General features: G+C 44.5%; 1 protein-coding gene across 1 annotated transcript; it reads left to right on the forward strand.

The window, feature by feature from the left end:
• The first annotated feature begins 1857 nt into the window (after positions 1–1857).
• LOC124653354 (transcription factor WRKY19-like) lies at positions 1858–3443 on the forward strand. The gene is made up of 3 exons (XM_047192418.1): positions 1858–2277; positions 2364–2495; positions 2714–3443. Exons 1-3 carry the CDS (start codon positions 1988–1990, stop codon positions 3255–3257), a joined length of 966 nt encoding a protein of 321 aa, XP_047048374.1. The 5' UTR covers positions 1858–1987; the 3' UTR covers positions 3258–3443.
• Positions 3444–17747: the final 14304 nt, after the last annotated feature.

The raw sequence follows: 17747 nt of genomic DNA on the forward strand, positions 1-17747 counted from the left end.
TTCATGTTCATATTTAGATATTTTAAGCGAATTTCATCAAATTTTTAAAATTTTCTTTGAGGGGTAGCTTCACCTCACCACGCACAACTCCCATGTTGTAAATTTGCGTTTGGTTAGACATAGATATATAAATAAACAACTCGCTAGTATAGTGAAACTTGTGCATATGTGGGAGTTCATTGGGTATATTTGTAATGTGTTGCTCAACGTCTCGCTTGCACCTTTTCATCATCGTGGAGGTGCGCCGTGTAGGTGTAGCCAGCGTTGTCGCCATCCTTGTTGTGTCACGCCGGAAGCTTCAACGTTTCATATTCGACATTGTCTTGCACGTTGGCAGTGTAACCGCCTTCGCTACCGTCGGCGACAGCGGCATGGTGGTCTTTTCGTGCTTCAGCTTGGTGCCCAGCTTCATGGACGGTGACATGATGCTGATTGTGCTATGTGTGAGGTGATAGGTAAGGTCACCATATAGACAAGTGGTAAGGTTAAAGCTCCACTCGAATGCAACAAAGAAAACTAGGCCTTATATATGGCCATTTTTTTTTCATGGATTACCAAACGAAGTGCCAAAAATAACTCGAGAAGTCGTTCTGAACCGGCTATGATCCATGAAGCTTGCCTTATTGGCACCCAAAATTCGACCATGCTACCAATGGATGCCTTAAATTCTCTCTCTGTTCAAAGATTCTTGCGCTGTTAGCAGGGCACGGCAGCAGGTTAGTGTGTCCTTGCCGTTTATGTACCACCCGATAGGAGATTGACTTGATTATTGTATGTTTAGCACGAGCACTACAGTTAGTACATATAATTGACAAGCATTATATAACAGACAAGTTATACTCCTACAAGATTTTGTACAAAATTGATCAGGAAACCGTTTGGAAGGATGTCCAGAAGTCATGAGAATCAAGTACAGTAAGATCCTCTTGATATTCCTTGTAAAATGTTAAGATTTACCTGCCCTCTGTTGGTGGCAAATTCTGAGACAACAAGAATCAGGTTGAAATATGCACTGAGTTTCATACCAGCTGTCAGTACTTTCGGTCTGGGACTGAATGAAGAAAGTAAGCTTACGGTCTAATGTTAGAATCATAACCTAAGAAGTAAGGAAGGGCGGTGCAGCGAGTACCGTCCAAAACGCATCAGTAAATCTGGGGAAAACGATGTATCGAACCATATGAATGGTATTCGTTTATTCCCGTATGATGAAGACAAGAGTGGAACGTCATACTTACCTTAAGAGGGCTGTGTGGTCTTTATTTGTACAAACATCTCAGGGACTCTCTGGAACACAAAGAATCTAACAACGTGGCGATTCCTAGGCAAAAATGGAAGATTCAGGTGTCATAACTTTGTGCTCTTATGAATGCAAACAGATTTTGAACAGAAACAATGCCTATTAATTGATGACAGAATAAAGTTTTGCATTGTACTCCTACCAGTGCCTTTTTTTGTGATCATAAGTGGACTTCATAGTAAAGATTTTCATGGATTAAACATGTCTTTTGTCCAGAGCTGTAGCAAGGCAAAAGGGCTCTTCCATTCTTTACATTTTGGCTGCAACGATTAAGTTGGTCCAAACTCCAAACTAAATCAGAAACCAGTCTGAAAGTTCCTGCATGACAGACCATCTGCTAACAATGATGGATTCATTAGATGTGTTTTGAGAATTGAGGATTTATGAAAGCACAAGCATAAATATAACATATCATGGACTCGGCCAATAAAATCACAGTCTCTACTAAGCTCACCGGTCACAGTACTGTTCTTTCTACTCAGCTCAACTGAAACGCGGTTCCTTCGGCCATTATATAAGACGCTCCTCCCCACCTCCCCTTGCTTCACTCATCATCTCACCTCAACTTTGATTACATACCGGTTCTCACTCACGCACGCACGCTGCACACTTCGTATCTTGGCTTGTCTTCGAAAAACAGAGAGAAAATTCTGTAGCTGCAGGAGCGGATAGAATTAAGAACAGAGAGAGATGGAGAGCTTGGTGGACGGCAACGGAGGAGGTAGCCGTCGGGTGATGACCGAGCTGAGCCACATCCAAGAGCTGGTGAAGCAGCTCGACGTGCAGCTGGGAGGCTGTCCCGACCTCTGCAAGCACCTGGCGGCGCAGATCGTCACCGTCACCGAGAAATCCATCGGCATGATTATGTCCGGGCATTTCCACGGCCCCAAGCGCTCTGCCACCGACGCCGGCATCGACTCGCCGGCCTTCCCCGCAACGCCCAGCCCCACCGGTGGCGTCTCCGGCATGCCTAAGAAGAGGTGGGTACTGTCTGAAGAAAATCGAGCTCATTTTGGATTTTCGTGGGGCTAAATTATTTAGTGATGTCCTGTTCTTGGATTTGCAGGAAGATGATGGAGAAAGGGGATCGTCGGGTTAGGGTGAGCTCGGCGGCAGGAGGAGCGGATGCCCGAGAGGACGACGGCTTCAGCTGGAGGAAGTACGGGCAGAAGGAGATCCTTGGAGCCCAGCACCCAAGGTTTGTTTTCGCACACTTTTCAGGAGATGTTCATCTTTCTCAGCCCCTAATCCGCACATGTTTTCGAAATCTATTGGACACATCTGTTGCAGCCTTTCCTCTGTTCCTGTTCCAGATAGAGTAGAGAGTGCACACGTCTTCTGACTTTGATTGCGCATGATGCTCCAAAGGGGATTGTTTTGTTCGCCGTCCCTGACCTGAGCTGTGCGACATTGCAGGGCATACTACCGTTGCACGCACCGGAAAACTCAGGGATGCGCGGCGATCAAGCAGGTGCAGCGCGCCGACGAGGACCCGACGCTCTACGACGTGACCTACCACGGCACGCACACGTGCCTTCACAAGACGGCGGCAGCGGCCAAGGTGCAGCCGGCGACGCCGAACCCGGACGCGGGCAGCCTTCTGAGGAGCCTGAGCTCGAGCCTGACGGTGAACACCGAGGGCCTCACGCCCGGGCCTCAGCAGTCCACGCCCTTCAGTTTCTCCTCGCCGTCCGTGAGCGGCCTGACGGCGCCGCCGGAGCACTACACGTTCTCCACTCCGTCGATGTCGGAGAACTGTTTCGGGCAGGGCGTGTCGCTCTCGCCGTCCCTGCCTGAACTCTCACCGGCGACCTCGGACTGGAGCTACATCCCGTTCGAGGAAGATTCGAGCATAGTGTCCGCGCTGGTCTCTGGGACGAGTATACCGGAGACCGCCTTCTCCCTCGACGAGTTGTTCGACCCCAACTTTGACGTTTCTTTCTTCCTTGCCGAGATGTGATGGCCAGGAGAGAACGCATCAGTAGATAATTAGAGAAGCATCCACCTTCTACGTGTGAGTGTGGCTTGCTTGTTGTCCAGCGACAGAAGAAGGAACAACATACGGTTCTTCTTCCTCTTGGTCATTGCAGGCGTACTGCTGAACAATGTTGAAAGAGTTAGGAGATGAAATTATTTTCCGTTTTTCTTCATAGCATTTCATTTCTTTTAGACTCCCGATTCGACTCGTGACTCGTCCCAAGTTGAGATGTTTTTTTCTCGTCAGTCCAGCAGATGGAGGACCTACTGTATGTGCAACTTTTAAGTGGCATTCAATTTTTGTGCTTTCTCCTAGCTACAATAAGACTGGTCATAGTGCATAGCATCATATAGTAGTATCATACATACGATATTTATCTATGATATAGTATAGTGGATGGTATTATAGAGTAGTATCATAATCTTCTAAATTTATTGTTTTGTACAATCTCAATACAAATATGTGTACAAGATCTATTTGGCATTAACTTTTCTCGTAACGTGCGCTATGATACAGTATTCATCTATGTTACTCTAATCTTATCTCTCCTACTTAATTAGATGCCACATTAGCATTTTTATGGGCCTAAGATGCATGATACTACCTCCGATTTAAGGAATAAGGTGCCCTCGTTTTACGTGCTTTTCGTTTGACTAAGAATTACTTCAAATATATAAAAATTGTTTTGTATGAAATTAGCATTATTAGAAAGTGCTTTTCAATACGAATCCAACGATACTAATTATATATAATATAACCAAGATTTTGCTGCTCAATTTTAATGGTCAAAGTTCGCCTTAGAATACGCGTGCGCCTTATTCCTTGGGCAGCCGGTTATAACAATTTGCCACATCATCTATAGTCAACTTATAGTTAGCATGTATAATAGTAAGCTATAAAAGTGTAGTACTTTCACAATACATGGTCCACCTTTTAGTATCACATAGTGCCGACGGCCACGTGTTAGAGTTGCCTATTAGATAAGAGCACACTTCCCTTCTCTCTCATAATCTCTCTCCTCCAACTATACAAATTTATAATATTTTATCTCTTATAACCAGCTGACTGTACCTTATTGTACTTGCTCTTAGGACATCTCCAGCAGCGCCACGCAAACGGTCGTTGAGCGACCGTTTTCATCCGCTGTGACCGGAAATGCGTCTGGCACCACCTCCAGCGGGGCGACACAAAGTGACCGGGCCGTCCGCGGAGACGCAAACCTGGCCCAAATATGCGCCAGGTTTGAGTCTCCACGGACACTCGGTGGTCGCGGAAACTGCCGCGTTGGGTGCATCCGGGCCCGGTCGGCAGTGAGTAGGTAAGCAAAAGATTTTTTTCATTACTATTGATTGGCCAAAAGGACCACCTTTATAGAGATGGTTAGTCGAGTTAACCTAAAACTACAACGGCCGTACCTACTCGCCGTCGAGCGTCCTACACCGGCCTCGGTTACTCGCAGTTGCGCGGCCTACTACTGGCCGTCGGAAGGGCTGGCGCCATCGTCGAAGCGGGAGCGCTTTGTGCACGCGCGTCGCGCATGCAGCGAACGGACATGTTGTCCTGCCGTTTTGAGGGCCTCGGCCAGGGAGCTGCCCCACAGGGCCTGCGCCTGGGCTAACGCCACCTGGGTAGTCGCCGTCGCCGCCGCCTGGTCCTCCTCCTCCTCCGCCGCCTAGACCGCCTGGGCCGCCGCGTCCTCGTTCGCCTGGGCCGCCGCCTGGATCGCCGCCCCGTCGGCGATGAAGCGGGCCCTGTCCCAGCCGCCTCCGCCATCGCTTGTTCTCTGGCGGCGATGGCGGCCTCCAGCTCCCGGTTCTCCTACTCGACCCGCGCGGGAAAGGGCCCCTACGCTGGAGTGAGTCCAGGTCGAAGCACATTAACCCCTGAGCCATGGCCATCGCATAGCTGTGGGCTTCCACCTCCGCCACCCAAGCCTGACGGCACTGGGCATCCTAGCCAGGGACTCGAAGGACGCGAGCAGAACCTGCTTGTCGCCGGCGCACTCGAAGCGGCTGGGCACGGGGGGGGGGGGGGGGGGGGTCGTCGTCCGCGATGTCGTGGATGACGGCGTCCACCGGAGGGGCCGCGCTGGCCGCCCGCGGCTCCGCGAGCTCGGCCATGGCATTGGCGATCTCTGCCCTAGCCGCCGCGAGGCGCCCTTCCGCGCGCTCTGCCGCCACCTCCACAACCTCCGCCTCCGCCGCCGCCTCCAGGTCGAGCTGCTGGGCCTCAACGCTGGCGGCGGCTACCTCCTCCTCCTCCTCCGGGTGGAGCTGGCGGCACATGTGAACAACGTGCTCCCAACTAATGTGGCCGGCCATGGATGGATGGTAGGGTGAGGTGTGCCCGTCTCCCCCGCCGGTGTCCACCATATATAGCCACGGCGGGGCGGGAAATGGCGTTGGTGCACAGGGCGTTTCCCCCGCGCGCGAAACGCCGGTGAAACTTGCGTATGTATTGGGCACGCGCGGGAACGATCGTCGTCGCGCGGGAACAGTTAATCGCCGTCGGCAGTCCTCGACGGGACGTAAAACGTCATTAGCGAGCTTGACGCTGTCCCCGGTTAAAAAATACGTCTGCACCGCTGAAAGGATCGTATGCCGCACCTAGAGGGGGGTGAATATGTGCTAACCAATTTTTAGTTCTTTTTCAATTTAGGCTTGACACAAAGCTAAATTCTCTAGATATGCAACTATGTGAATTTACCTATATGACAAGGTTGACAACTAAGCAAGATATAGCTACGCAATATATATAGAGAGAGATAAAGGATAGAGGTAACCGAGAGTGGAGCACACGGAGACACGGAGTTGATTCCCGTAGTTCCCTTCCTTTGCAAGAAGGCACGTCTACGTTTGGAGGAGTGTGGTTGCTACGAAAGTCAAACCAACGCCACGAAGACTTCACTCAGGTCTCCGGTGAGCAACACCACGAAGTCCTAGCCCACTCCCACTAAGGGATTTCCTCAAGGCAAAAATCGGGCCTTTACAAAGTTCTTGGGGCACACATCCACAACCAAATTGGAGGCTCCCAAATATGTAACAACACAACAAATCAACAAGCATACATCAACAACAACAGCTAGGGATCCAAAGAGGAACACTAGCAAGAGGGCCCTCAAGCATATGAGGGGGAAATGTAAATCGCTTCGGTGAGGATGTAGATCGGGGTCTTCTCCTTCGAATCTCCAAAGATCAAGAGCTTTGGATGGGTGGAGGAGGAGATCTTGCAAATCTTGTGTTCTTTGAGGTGGCTCTAATGGTGGTGAGGTTTGGCAGAATTTCAGCAATGATTGAGTAGGTTGGAAGGAAGAAGAAGGGGGTATAAATACCCCCTCTCAAAATCCAGCCGTTCAGAGCTTTCGAGGGCCGGATAATCCGGTCTAAGTTGGGGCCGGATAATCCGCCCCCCCCCAAAATGTCCGGCCTTGTGGAATTTCCGGTCAAATGTCCGGCCAAATATCCGGCCTCATGCCAGGGTAGTACTGAGCTGGATCGCCTCGAGTCCTTAGACAAATTTTGGGGGCCGGATATTTTGCAAATATCCGGCCCGGATTATCCGGCCTGGTAAAACCTAGACAACTTCCTTTTGTCTTGTATGTCCACACAAGATACTCACAAACATGTATAAAAGTAATCTCTGCACCACTTCATCAAACATTAGTGTATCCCACATATTGACATCAAACACTCCAAAACATAATGTGAGAGATGTTCTTTCAATCTCCCCATTTTTGGTGTTTGATGACAATATACGGATTTGCAAGAAATACATTATACAGAACACTCATGTTGGCAAAACATAGAGGCACTCCCCCTACATGTGTGCATACAAGTAATTTGCATTTGAATACAAATGCACAACATATAGGTGCGAGGTGCCTCAACACAAGAGATATCCAACATGAGCTCAAACATGAAACATATGCAAATATATAGATGAGACAAGGTGAGAGAGATCATGCCCATATGGAGATATATAATACCGGATATATGTAAATACCACACCATAACGCAAAAAGGAAGTTAGACTTGAGAAAGGTTCAACATGCTCGTTCTGATCTCGGACACAGTACATTGGAATCATGAAGCACCAACTCATGTTTGTTCAATCGAAATCTCACTACCAAGATAGGGGACTCATAGACCTACCCCTTCCCGAGCCCACCTAGGTTGGTGGTCCCTAGTGTTTGGGGCGGCGATGGCTACCCCCTCCCAAGGTGGCACCTCCCTTCCCTCCTATAAATAGAGGACCTCTCCTCTCCTCCAATCACATCAGCCTCTGGGTCCTCTTTCTCTCCCATGCTTGCATCTAGGAAGTACTTCAGTACGATTCTGCTTGTGACGCCACAGTCCTGCTGAAACAAAAGCACGAACATGTGCAACATTACATAGGGGTTGTGTGTTCAACCCTATCAGGAATAAGAAGAAGGGCACTTTCCGTGTTCATCTTCGGATCTATATCGACTAGGTGAAGCCCTGCCCGAGCTCTAAATTAGTCAGACTTTGAAGTCTAGCTCAGGTTCATCATCAACCTCGTCACCGGATCTTCAGTAAACCCTCCGGTGAGAATACGACAATCCTACTCGCGGTTTAATTTTCTACATAGATAGATCTTTGGGTGATCGTGTAAGTAAAAGTTTTTTTTTGTTTTACACACACAAACCCCTTCCCTCCTGTGATTCCTTTATTGTAAAAAATCATAAGCAATATATAGAAGTTCCATAAAAAAATCTACACATGGTGAGTAATGAATTCTACAAGTATGCAAAATCACAATTTAAATTGTTTGTACTGTGCCCTACACAAAAATAACAAAATCTGATAAATAGTGTACATCGTTAGCTACATTTGGTTTTTGTTTAAAACAAAAACTTAATGTTGTAAGAATTTGTACAAAAAATATTAAATAACAAGATCGCTGGAGCTCGGGAGCCAAAAAAATCTCCACCCCAAGATTACTCTTGCCGTACAAAGTGCACTTAGACAACTCATCTGTTTCGAAAAATAACCTAGATAACTCATTAAATAACCCCTAAAAGAGGATCAAGCCACTGTAGTTAGCATAAATAAATTTGCACCCAATATTTCACAGGGTTGTGCCAATCAGTTGAGAAATGGCCGGGAAACTTGGAGCATCCTTTGTGAAGATATAGTCGGCGATGGGTGGAAAATAGCCGCGTTTGGGTCAAGCTATACAACATAGAACATCAGCTCCAACATACATACAGTTAGGATAGATATATCGATTAGAACAAAGTCTGGTTTCCCCCTAAAATTTTCATTTGGCTCATATTTTCCTTCTGAACTTTACTTGGCTTACTAAACTCCCATAAAATATTATAATGGTCCATTTAACCCCCTACCCGGTTCAAAATTTTGGGTCATAAATTCAGATTAAGGGGTAAAACAGACCATTATTGATAGTTTAGGGGGGTTTAGCCAGCCCAGTAAAATTTAGGAGGAAAATATGAGCTAAATAAAAAGTTTAGGGGGAAACCGGACTTTGTTCTATCGATTAAGTCGATGTTGTTACTTGTAACCAGTAGGCTTGTAGTCATAGTCTGCGATTGTCAAATTATTAATCCCTTGCAGCCAGGCATACAGCTTGTATCATTTTTAACGCATGTAGTAAAAAAAGACCGTATATCATTTTAGTGTAAAGATCGAGGGTACAACCTCAATTTTAAGAAAAAAAATGCAGCTTGTAGTCTTCCCTGATCTATGTGAATTTCAGAGGAGACGCAGGTAGCTAGGTTCAACACTTCTCCTTCACCTTTTTTACTTGCATGGTCAAACATTCAGTAAATATGTATGTACACAAGTGTACATAAATTTACATAATCTAGTATGCGGGATTAACCGATTGATCACATTTAGGAGGCTGAAGACTTGAAGTTCAGCAGAAGATGGCGGAGGGTCGGAATGTCAACAACTCGATGAAAAGGAGGCTAGGCAGTACGAACGTCCGTGTTAAATTGTAGCCGTAGCTCGCAGAGCTGTCCATGTTATATGGCCGTATCCCACCCCTTCGGAATCAGTCAGACAGTCACCCACATACGAAATTCACCCTTCACGTATCGTCTGCTTCTTCACGGAAAACTCCAGGAAAAAAAAGAGCCAGTAACACACGGCCAAGTGCGCATCATGTCCCCTTCGTAGGTTCAGCGTATCCACTGGGGGCGCGTCTTGCATGGCCACACATACACAGGATCGGCCACGCGGGTCCCATTAGCAGCCCCATGCTGCCGCGGTTATGTAATTTTTTTATTTTAATTATAGTACAAACACAGACGCCCACACGCGTATACACTCACCTCTATAAACACACACACGCACACCTTACCCATATGAGCACCTCCGGAAGACCGAGCCGGCGGATTGAATCCTGAAATTAACGAAGTCACCACAGGCATCTCGCTGTCGACGAGAACATCGCCTCCCACTGAATGAATATTCCACCTTTATGATACACACATATGTCAAACCTGTGAGGGCACCATGCGTGCTGGATTTTGACGCGTTGATCTCCAACACGACCCAAATGGACGATGAGTGACCATTTACGTCCGCACGGTCGAAAAATGCGTCTGGAATCAGATCCAACGACCCGACGAATAGTGATCGGGCAGTCCGCAGAGACGCAAACGTGGCTCAAATATGCGTCAAGTTTGCGTCTACGCGGATGTTGCGCGGTCGCGCCATGTGTCCTCCTTTTCTTACCTGGTCCTGCACGTCGGGGACATCGAAATTGTCGTCGTGGCGAACGAGCAGATGCCATGGGATGGCTTGAGTTGGGGCCGAATGGACGCAAGAGGATTCGGGGGAGGGTTTGTGATTAGATGGGATGAACTTCCGGATGCTTTCCTCAAGAACTCAGCCAAAGGCAGTGATACAAGAAGAAACACACAAGGAAGAACTCTGCTCTAGATCACTATCTTCATTGATCTCAACATGGTACAGGTTTCTGGTTACAAGGTTCCTCTATTCCTCTACTGGTTCATCGTCTGTGCAACCGTGCCCGTAAGGGCTATGCCCCCTCTCCTTATATAGGGGAGAGGGTGGCTTACAGGGCAAGAAACCCTAATGGCATCTTTGACTGGACAAACTACTTTACAAAGCTACTGAAAGGACACGGATGTCGCCTAGAGGGGGGGGTGAATAGGCGATTTAAAACTTTTACGAGATGGGCTTAACAAATGCGGAATAAAACTAGCGTTTACTTTGTCAAGCCCAAAGCCTATATACTATTGTTCACCTATGTGCACCAACAACTTATTCTAAGCAATGCAAGCAAGTATGTGATAGCAAGATATATATAACTTCAAGCACGATGGCTATCACAAGGTAAAGTGCATAAGTAAAGAGCTCGGGTATAGAGATAACCGAGGCACGCGGGAGACGATGATTTATCCCGGAGTTCACACTCTTGCGAGTGCTAATCTCCGGTGGAGAGGTGCGGTTGCTTAGTGCTCCCGAACGCCACAAGAGGCTCACCTTGAGGTGTGGTTGCTCGATGCACACCAACGCCACAAAGGCCTCACCCCAAGATGCGGTACTCACACCACACACCGAACGCCACGAAGGCGCCTCACCTAAATCTCCGGTGACCCTCGCCACAAAGGCCTAGGTCACGGTTCCACTAAGGGATTTCCTTCGAGGCGGAAACCGGGCCTTACACAAAGATTGGGGCACACATCCACAACTTAATTGGAGGCTCCCAACAAATCGCCACAAAGGCCTAGAATCCGTCTAGGGTTCCAAGAACCCAAGAGTAACAACTTTCTTGCTTTCACCTCCACGAATCACCGTGGAGAACTCAAACCGATGCACCAAATGCAATGGCAAGAACACCACAAAGATGCTCAAGTCCTTCTCTCTCAAATTCCAACAAAGCTACAAAAGCTATTGGGGGAATAAGAGAGGAAGAACAAAGGGATTCACCAAGAACACCAAGATCTAGATCTAGAGAGTTCCACTCACAAAGAGATGGATTTGATTGGTAGAGTTGTAGATCTAGATCTCCTCTTCCTTTTCCCTTAAAAAGGTTCAAGAATCATTGGAGGGATTTGAGGTAGAGGGAGCTCTCAAGAACTAGCAATGGAGGAGAGCAAAAAGTGTGTGAAGCAACTGAAAAACGAGAGGAGGAAGAAGAGCTATTTAAAGGGCTGCAGGATTTCTGCCCGTTGGGCTCGTCCAGGCAAAGCCCGGCAGTTCCGGCCTGCTAAGGCCGGCAGTGCCGCCAGCAGAAAAACGAGGCGAGCGGCTCAGCGCGCGCGCGAGCGAGCAAGCGCGCGACTGGGCCAAGCGAGCGGCGCGGCGCGCGGCAGGGCGGGCGAGCGGCGCAGCGGCTGGCTCGAAGCTGGGCCGGCCCGGCAGTGCCGCTGGGGACGGGCCGGAGGTGCCGGCCTGCGCGGCCCGGCAGTGCAGCGCGCGGGAGCCGGCAGTGCCGGAGTGGGCCGAGCGGAACTGCCGGCCCAGTAAGGGCGGTAGTGCCGGCTGCCTCCCCTTTTTCTTTTTTCTTTAAATCAAATAGAAGACAAACTTCAAAAAACAATATCTGGAGTTTGAAAACTCGGATCAAGACGAAACCAATTTTGTTGGAAAGAGGACGACAAGAGCTACCCAACAAAAAGTGAAAATATGGAAACTAGTTGGAGGTGATTTTCTATTAATTTTAGAGGTGCAACACCTCAACATGAGAAACCGAGAAAATCACCAAACTCGAAAACGCAACAAGAGATCTATGCAAAATCCGTTTTTGATGAACTAGAGCTTGTCATGAGAATAAGCACAAGCTCCAAAACATCACATGGATAAGATCCAAATAACAACCAAGAAAGATGATGCAAGGATGCAAAGGTTTGAGCTCTCTCCGAACGATACGATCGAGTTACTCACTCGAGAGCCCTCTTGATAGTACGGCAACTAAACTATAAACCGGTCTCCAACTACACTATGAGACCGGTGAGAAAGAAACCCTATCAAGAGCAAACCTTAAACTTGCGCATTCCACTTGAGCTCGATGATGACGATCTTGACCGCAACAAGATGGAACGCCTTTCTTGCTTGTGCTTTCTAGACGAAGTCTTGTAGATTGCTCCCCCATAAACCACCATGGGAGAGCTTCTTCTTCGGCGCAACTTCACATATCCATGATCAACATATTGATGACAAGAGTCAATCAAAGGATCTCTTCGAGATGGCTCATCATGAACTTGCACTTCATTTCTTCATTCTTCATCATGTTGATGTCTTGAAGTAACTTGAGGGCTCACTCCATCTTCATCTTCAAGACATACTTGACACTTTATATCTTTCATCAAATTCTTCTTATTGCAACCTTGAAGCCAACATATGGTTCAAGAATTGCCTATGGACAACTCCTACAAATATAACTCAATGCAAACATTAGTCCATAGGGATTGTCATTAATTACCAAAACCACACATGGGGGCTCCATGCACTTTCAATCTCCCCCATTTTGGTAATTGATGACAATCTCTTTGAGAGGGTTTATATAAGGAATTTAAGTAACAAATAAGTTGAATATATAGAGCAAACTCCCCCATAATATATGCATGTGTGAATGATCTTGACTTTCATTGCATATATTGGCATTCAAAGCCTAGTGGAGTTTCCTCTAAATATTCAACTATGCAAAGCAACAAGATGCAATGCAATAAAGGCACATGCTTAAGCACAAAGCAAAGACATAACCAAATTCCCTTAAACCCTCCAAACTTCTCCCCCATTGGCACCAATTGCCGAAATGGGTGAAAAATTTAGAAGGCCAATATAGTGAGAGTTCCTCCATAGCGTGTGCATTTCTCATAATTTGAGTGGAATCAAATGCGCATATCCAATGACGAATATTCGGAAGGAATCACACTATAGATAGGATCAAAGATTGCAAAAAGATAACAAAGTCAAGAAGCTTCAACAAATGAAGCAAGCAACCAAATGAACCACAAAGAGGATACCAAAAGAAAGATAGATATTATGATAAGATCAAGAAGATTGCTCTAAATAATATGAGGAAGCTCCCCAAGGTTTGTGCACAAAACTAGACAATTTGCATTGGAGTATAAAGTGCACAAACATGGAATCATCACTCCCATAATATCATTCAAAAACAAAAGATACCAAGTGAATCAAACTCTAATGATCACCACAAGATAGTGCTCTAAATCAAATGAGGAAGCTCCCCAAGGTACATGCATAAATTAAAATGTTGTATTTGAATACAATATGCATAACATGGAATCCTCACTCCCTCATTTGAAACACAAACATTTGTAATAGATCATAGATAGAAAAATAAGCTTAACACTTGCAACAAACAAATAGTTGAGCAACAAGTAAGAGGCACGATAGTAAAAGGCTCAACCAAGAGGATATGTGAAAGGCATGATAAAGCATATTATAAGACTATTACAAGGATGAGCAAAAAGCATCATCATAGTCTTCAATGAATTATATTGCTTAGCATGACCAATCAACACGCAATAAATAAATAAAATATCAAAAGGAGATGTATCATCTCTTATGTGTATAAGTTTCACTAAGTGGGCAATATCACAAAGATATTTATCCACAAAGAAACATGCACCCACAAAATAGATACGCAAGAAATATAGCATGATATCCAAGACGAAGTCATGCAATATACGAATAAGAATTTTTGCTTAATAGCATGGCCAAAGGCTCAATTTTATCTTATTGTACATTCATGAACTTCAACCACAAACACATCAAAGATATCACAAATATCAACAAGGGAAATAAGATAGTTGAGATACTTTGAGAGGAGCAACAAGTATCACAAGAAAGGATACCACAACAAATAACTCAATTTGCACTTTCATCGATATTGCACATGTGTGAGCCTTGAGGAATTGATATGCAATAAAATTGCTAGATAGGCATAGTTGGGATGGATGAATCATGAGCATGATTTAGTATACTTCCCAACAAATGCACTCATCTCAAATTACTCACATTCACAATAAAGAGGATTCATTAAGACTTTTGCCAAAAAGCACAATATTTGCAAATCAAGAAATTCATGCCAAGATGCAACCATAAGGTTGGATACAAGAAAAGTATGCATGAGAAGATACTTGTTACCAAGATAGCATTGGTGTGGATGTAGTAGATATGTGTTCGTTGACCATCCTAGCTTGCCTCAAGTTACCATTGAGTCACCACTTATTCCCAAGAGTGAGACAAGCATCCAATGCATATCCATTGTACCTAACACAAAGGGAAAGTACAAAAAGGTCCCCAAACTAATTGGGTCCGAAGTAGTTAGACACACTACAACATATAGGACAAACTCCACAATTCTATGTGCATATAGATATGAAATTGAATTTCATGCACATCTTAGCCAAATTAGGATTTGATGGAGTTTACCCTATATATTGGATCAAAGAAAGTGACACATGACATAAGATATACATATATTAAATATGCATGCACAATACTTTCAAGAGCCAAAGGAAGATACAATTTGGACAAAACACCAAATAAACCAAGAGACAATGGTTGTCCAAATTATATCAAAGAATCAAATCAACACAAGATTGACCAAAGACTTATCTCATTATAAGAAGCTAATTAAACCTAATCACAAAGGAATGAGATAACCAACTCCCAAGAGAGCAAGGTTCCAACAAATAAACCAAACCCTCGACACTTTTTATGATGGCACAAAGTACCAAAAAGAAAATTGTATGTCTCCCAAAACCAAATTTTTGATAAAGATCAAGAGATGTTAAGCATTCTAATAATATAGAAGAGCTCCCCAAGTTTGGTGCATTATCTAGGATTTTTTATATGAATACAAAATGCACAAAACTAGGATCATCACGCTACCTATATCTTCTAACAATGCTAAGAAAGTTTGAATAGACAACTTAGATCCATAAGATGCAAGGAAGACACATGGGAGTCAAAGCACAACAAATTCATGGCAATAAATAAGGCAATATAAATACAAGAGCCAATGTAGATATGATCAATAAATATCTACCTCATAATTGATTACCAATTGTCCTAGGACAAGAGGTATTAGGAAATATTTCCCGGTGGTAGTTTGTAAGTATACATAAGATCATATTTACAACGAACAAAGCATATGGTAAAAGATAAGAGTTAACCATCATGCAAAGATAGTTTCTTGATAGCTTCATTTAGTCATACCAACATGCAAGGCAATTAATAGTATTCATACCAACATGCAAAGCAATTAATAGTATGACTTGAAGCACATGGTTTTCCAAAAATGTATTGAGGGACACGTTGGGAAAAACCATGCCAAGAAAAACTTTCACAAATAAGATCCACAAAGATATTAGCAATGAAGCCATTTAAGCAAATTGGAGCTTGTTTGAGCAAACATGCCACATAGGAGAGAGATAATTTACGTGTATCAATTCTATGTGACACAACCTCAAATGTTCACATTTTCTAGGCTTGTAATATGCACAAAGCTTATTACTCCCCCATAATGTGATAAGGAATTTATTTTCACAAGAGGCAAATAAGATCCAACTAGAGATATTAATGAACATTAGAATTTGAATTTCTCATGAAGATGACATACCACATAGAGACTAGATAATCTTGCAATATCAATTCTATGTGATATTCCTCATGTACACACATTGTTAGGATTGTGAAATTCCTAAAGGAATATCACTCCCCCAAAATGTTATAGTCCATTAATCTCTCATAAGAGCCATATAAGATACAACAAGATGCAAAGAGGCTCCAACACAAACACAAATACATGGTGTGCAACCCAACATGCATAGACTTGATTTCTCAAGAAAAAGCAAGTAGGAAGCACAACATATACAAACACATGTTAGGAACAAAACTAACACATGCAAAGGGGCGAGTAACTTTCAATATAAATGAGTTGAGCACATGTTACCGCAAGGAGGAACATTGAATATATGATAGAAGCAAGATAACCAAGACTTGGCTTGAGATAATATAAATGATGAAGATCCCTAAATTCTTCATGATGTAGCCAAGTCTCCAATGCCCTCCAACAAGCACCTATTGATCAAATTTTGGATTGTTGGTCCCCAACTAAGTTGGGTCCTAAGAGGTTAGTCACAATAGGCTTGGCAACCCAAATGGTTCTTTTCTTGACACCACTTTGAGTACCAACAAATTTGGCAAACACATTGCCACCCTCATCCTTACGAAGAGAATAAACATCATCAATGGTGATAGAGTTGGATGAGGTACCAATAGTGCAAAAGGAGGAGATGTGACCCTTCTCACGGCATATGTAGCAAGTTCTTTTCTTCTCCTTCTTCTCACTAGATTTCTCCACAATGGGAGCATTGGCTTGATTCTTCTTGGGAAGTGGCATTTCTTCAACTTGAGGTTGAATATGAGTTTGAGCTTGAGGCCGCTTCCCTTTTTGCTTCTTCTTCAAAGGGCAAGATCTAACATGATGCCCTTCAATTTTGCACTTGAAGCAAACAATCTTGGCCGGGTCTTTGACTTGTAATTGGCCCTTCTTAATATTGTTGTTCTTGGACTTGTTCTTGTTGTTGGAGTTGAATCCAAGTCCACTCTTGTCATTGGGGGATTGTTGCACACTTAACATCGTGTCAAGTTTGCATTTCCCTTCTTGACTCTTTACCAAGTCGGTCTTCAAAGAAGTGACTTGGGCCTTGAGCTCTTTGATTTCCTCTACATGGTTAGTAACAATACAAGTACTAGAGGAAGTAGAACCTTCATTGTTAGAGCAACAAGGCAAGGAAGATAATTCATCACAAGATTTAGCAATACTATGAGTGGATGAATTACTAGGACTAGCACATGGCAATATAGCATTTTGGGTAGTAGTGCTAGTATCCACATGAGGCTCACAAGGTGTTTCCTTTGATATGATAGCCTCATGAGCTAACTTTAGCCTATCATGAGAAGCTAGAAGATCCTCATGGGAGCTATAAAGCTTTCCATGATTTTCTTCCAATTTCCCATAATTTCTAGTTAGCAACTCAAGTTGAGCCCTTAGCTCAACATTCTCCTTCAAGATAGATGCTTCACAAGAAGTAGAGTTAGTAGCACAAGCATCATCACAAGACAAATTAAGAAGAGAAGGTAACATAGCATGCTCTTTTAAATAGGAAGCTTGAAGTTGCTCATGGGACTTGGTGAGGATAGAGTGTTCGCTCTCCAAGACCTTGTGGGCCTTGTCTAGATCATCTAGATCCTTAACAAGTTTATCATGACCAACATCAACTTTGGAATTTTCCTTTTTAAGCAATTTTACTTGAGCTTTAGCATGGTCTCTTTCCTTAGTGAGTTTAGAAACAATTTCATTTTGAGACACTTCAAGGGTTTCAAGTTGCTCTTCAAGAGAGGCTACGGTCTCTTGTTCTTCTTCAAGATCATTCTTTAGAGATGCTACATCATCGGCATACTCTCGTTCAAGAGCACC

This window comes from Lolium rigidum, chromosome 5, assembly GCF_022539505.1.
Source record: "Lolium rigidum isolate FL_2022 chromosome 5, APGP_CSIRO_Lrig_0.1, whole genome shotgun sequence".
Lineage (NCBI taxonomy): Eukaryota > Viridiplantae > Streptophyta > Magnoliopsida > Poales > Poaceae > Lolium > Lolium rigidum.

What these genes read in the sequence shown, in the direction of transcription:
- LOC124653354 (XM_047192418.1), top strand. Translation starts at nt 1,988, where the DNA reads ATGGAGAGCTTGGTGGACGGCAACGGAGGAGGTAGCCGTCGGGTGATG. An exon ending in TCCGGCATGCCTAAGAAGAG is followed by an intron (nt 2,278 to 2,363) that starts GTGGGTACTGTC and finishes TTGGATTTGCAG; the next exon opens with GAAGATGATGGAGAAAGGGG. An exon ending in CTTGGAGCCCAGCACCCAAG is followed by an intron (nt 2,496 to 2,713) that starts GTTTGTTTTCGC and finishes GCGACATTGCAG; the next exon opens with GGCATACTACCGTTGCACGC.